Source organism: Rhinopithecus bieti, unplaced genomic scaffold, assembly GCF_001698545.2.
Source record: "Rhinopithecus bieti isolate Rb0 unplaced genomic scaffold, ASM169854v2 scaffold_3734, whole genome shotgun sequence".
NCBI classification, from domain to species: Eukaryota; Metazoa; Chordata; class Mammalia; order Primates; family Cercopithecidae; genus Rhinopithecus; species Rhinopithecus bieti.
This window is the reverse complement of record NW_016804423.1, coordinates 3,621,788-3,625,275: the sequence shown is the minus strand read 5'-3', so window position 1 is coordinate 3,625,275 and position 3,488 is coordinate 3,621,788. Positions and strand designations below refer to the sequence as shown.

At 49.1% G+C, this 3,488-nt stretch overlaps 1 protein-coding gene across 3 annotated transcripts in view; it reads left to right on the top strand.

Annotated features, from left to right (window-relative positions):
* Positions 1 to 3,488, top strand: part of CARS2 (cysteinyl-tRNA synthetase 2, mitochondrial) — a 63,739-nt gene that overhangs the window by 32,238 nt on the left and 28,013 nt on the right. For all 3 annotated transcript variants that reach the window (XM_017868199.1, XM_017868198.1, XM_017868200.1), the window contains exon 8: positions 636 to 765. In XM_017868199.1, coding sequence (XP_017723688.1) covers positions 636 to 765 — 130 coding nt within the window. The remainder of the gene's footprint in view (positions 1 to 635; positions 766 to 3,488) is intronic.

Genomic DNA, 3,488 nt, shown 5'->3' with positions numbered 1-3,488 from the left:
GGGTTTCTGTGGTGGGGTGACTGGGTTTCTGTGGTGGGGGTGACTCTGGGTTTCCGTGATGGGGTGACTGACTGGGTTTCCGTGGTGGGGTGACTGTGGGTTTCTGTGGTGGGGTGACTGTGGGTTTCCGTGGTGGGGTGACTGGGTTTCCGTGGTGGGGTGACTGGGTTTCTGTGGTGGGGTGACTGGGTTTCTGTGGTGGGGGTGACTCTGGGTTTCCGTGATGGGGTGACTGACTGGGTTTCCGTGGTGGGGTGACTGTGGGTTTCTGTGGTGGGGTGACTGACTGGGTTTCTGTGGTGGGGATGACTGTGGGTTTCCATGGTGGGGTGACTGTCTGGGTTTCAGTAGTGGGATGATTGAGTTTCCGTGGTGGGGTGATTGGGTTTCTGTGCTGGGGGTGACTGTGGGTTTCTGTAGTGGGGGTGACTGTCTGGGTTTCTGTGCTGGGGGTGACTGGGCTCCTGTGGTGGGGTGACTGGGTTTCTGTGGTAGGGTAACTGGACTCCCATGGTAGGGTGACTAGGTTTCCTTGGTGGGGTAACTGTCTGGGGGTGTGGTGGGGGTGAATGTCTGAGCATCTATGGTGGGGTGACTGAGCTTCCTCCCGCTGATGCACTGTTTGTCATCTGCAGCGGACTCTGACAAGCGTCATGCCAGTGACTTTGCCCTGTGGAAGGCGGCCAAACCCCAGGAGGTGTTCTGGGCCTCTCCCTGGGGACCCGGGAGGCCGGGCTGGCACATCGAGTGCTCTGCCATCGCTAGGTAAGGTGCCTGCCGCTTCGTGGGGGTTGGGGCTCACGTTTCCCTGGTGCCTGCTCAGGGCAGCAGAGGATGTGCATGGGAACAGGTGCAGCCTGGCATGTGTGCCCACAGGTGGTTTTTTGGGAAGAGATTTTCCTGGAGTGTGACAGGCCATGGAAGGCGGTGAACCAAACCCATGACACATCAGGCTTTCCTGACCTCGGCACCTCCTCCATTTAGTGGAGGGGCTGCTTTTTGGTTCACACTTGCAGCTGCCCTGTTCCCTTACCCTTCTTTGCAGTTGCTGGTCCTCGGGGCCCTGGAGGAGAGTGCTCGCACCTACATCTCCCCTCGCTTCGCTCTTCTCTAGCCCCCAAATCCCTCTCCGCCTTTCCGCCAGCTCTTCTAGCTCAGGCAACCCACACGCCAGGGTGCTCTCCTACAACACTGCTCTCCTGACCCACTGTGGCATCCCCTGCTCTGGAAACACCCTCTCTGTCCCTATTTCTGCCTCTCACTAGAGCCTTCTCCGCCTTCTCTCTGGTCCCCTTTGGACACGCCTCAGGTGTCCACACCGTATGGCTCTGCCCGCAGCCAGGGGCCCTTTGGGTGGGGCCTGTGAAAGGCAGCATACCACCTGTGCCCTATGTCACGCAGCTGTCCATGGGGCTTGCCACGGTTAGTTTTCTTTCTTTTGTTTTTTTTTTTTTGAGATGGAGTTTCACTCTTTTTGCCCAGGCTGGAGTGCAGTGGCACAATCTCAGCTCATCACAACCTCCACCTCCTGGGTTCAAGCGATTCTCCTACCTCAGCCTCCTGAGTAGCTGGGATTACAGGCATGCGCCACCACCCTGGCTAATTTTGTATTTTTAGTAGAGATGAGGTTTCTCCATGTTGGTCAGGCTGGTCTTGAACTCCCGACCTCAGGTGATCCACCCGCCTCGGCCTCCCAAAGTGCTGGAATTACAGGCGTGAGCCATCACACCCGGCCCACGATTAGTTTGTTACCGTGGTGCTGGTTTGTGTGGCCTGACCCTCTGCAGGCAGCAGGGTACCCGGCCGCGCATTTAGACTGTTCCCAGTGTTTCACTATTACAGATCTCCCTAGTGAATAACTGCGCGTATGTTTCCTATTTGTAGAAATGGGGTTTGTTTGTTTTGTTTTTCCATTATACTTTATCTTATAGGGTACAGGTGCACAATGTGCAGGTTTGTTACATTTGTATACATGTGCCATGTTGGTGTGCTGCACCCATTAACTCGTCATTTATGTTAGGTGTATCCCCTAATGCTATCTCTCCTCGCTCCCCCCACCCCATGACAGGCCCTGCTGTGTGATGTTCCCCACCCTGCGTCCAAGTGTTCTCATTGTTCAGTTCCCACCTATGAGTGAGAACATGCGGTGTTTGGGTTTTTGTCCTTGTGATAGTTTGCTGAGAATGATGGCTTCCAGCTTCATTCATGTCCCTACAAAGGACATGAACTCATCCTTTTCTTATGGCTGCATAGTATTCCATGGTGTGTATGTGCCACATTTTCTTAATCCAGTCTATCATTGATGGACATTTGTGTTGGTTCCAAGTCTTTGCTATTGTGAATAGGGCTGCAGTAAACATACGTGTGCATGTATCTTTATAGCAGCATGATTTATAATCCTTTGGGTATATATCCAGTCATGGGATGGCTGGATCAAATGGTATTTCTGGTTCTGGATCCTTGAGGAATCGCCACACTGTCTTCCACAATGGTTGAACTACTTTACAGTCCCACTGACAGTGTAGAAGCGTTCCTATTTCTCCACATCCTCTCCAGCACCTGTTGTTTCCTGACTTTTTAATGATCGCCATTCTAACTGGTGTGGGATGGTATATCGTTGTGGTTTTGATTTGCATTTCTCTGATGGCCAGTGATGATGAGCATTTTTTCATGTGTCTGTTGGCTGCATGAATGTCTTCTTTTGAGAAGTGTTGTCTCTTCATATGCTTCACCCACTTTTTGATAGGGTTGATTTTTTTCTTGTAAATTTGTTTAAGTTCTTTGTAGATTCTGGATATTAGCCCTTTGTCAGTTGGGTAGATTGTAAAAATTTTCTCCTGTTCTGTAGGTTGCCTGTTCACTCTGATGGTTGTTTCTTTTGCTATGCAGAAGCTCTTTAGTTTAATTAGATCCCATATGTCAATTTTGGCTTTTGTTGCCATTGCTTTTGGTGTTTTAGTCATGAAGTCCTTGCCCATGCCTGTCCTGAATGGATTCCCTAGGTTTTCTTCTAGGGTTTTTATGGTTTTAGGTCTAACATTTAAGTCTTTAATCCATCTTGAATTAATTTTTGTGTAAGGTGTAAGGACGGGATCCAATTTCAGCTTTCCACAAATGGCTAGCCAGTTTTCCCAGCACCATTTATTAAAGGATTATTATTAATCCTTTCCCCATTTTTTTGTCAGGTTTGTCAAAGTTCAGATGGTTGTAGATGTGTGGTATTATTTCTGAGGGCTCTGTTCTGTTCCATTGGTCTATATCTCTATTTTGGTACCAGTACCATGCTGTTTTGGTTACTGTAGCCTTGTAGTATAGTTTGAAGTCAGGTAGCGTGATGCCTCCAGCTTTGTTCTTTTGGCTTAGGATTGTCTTGGCAATAAGTCTCTTTTTTGAACTTTAAACCATATGAACTTTAAAGTAGTTTTTTCCAATTCTGTGAAAAAAGTCATTGGTAGCTTAATGGGTATGGCATTGAATCTATAAATTAC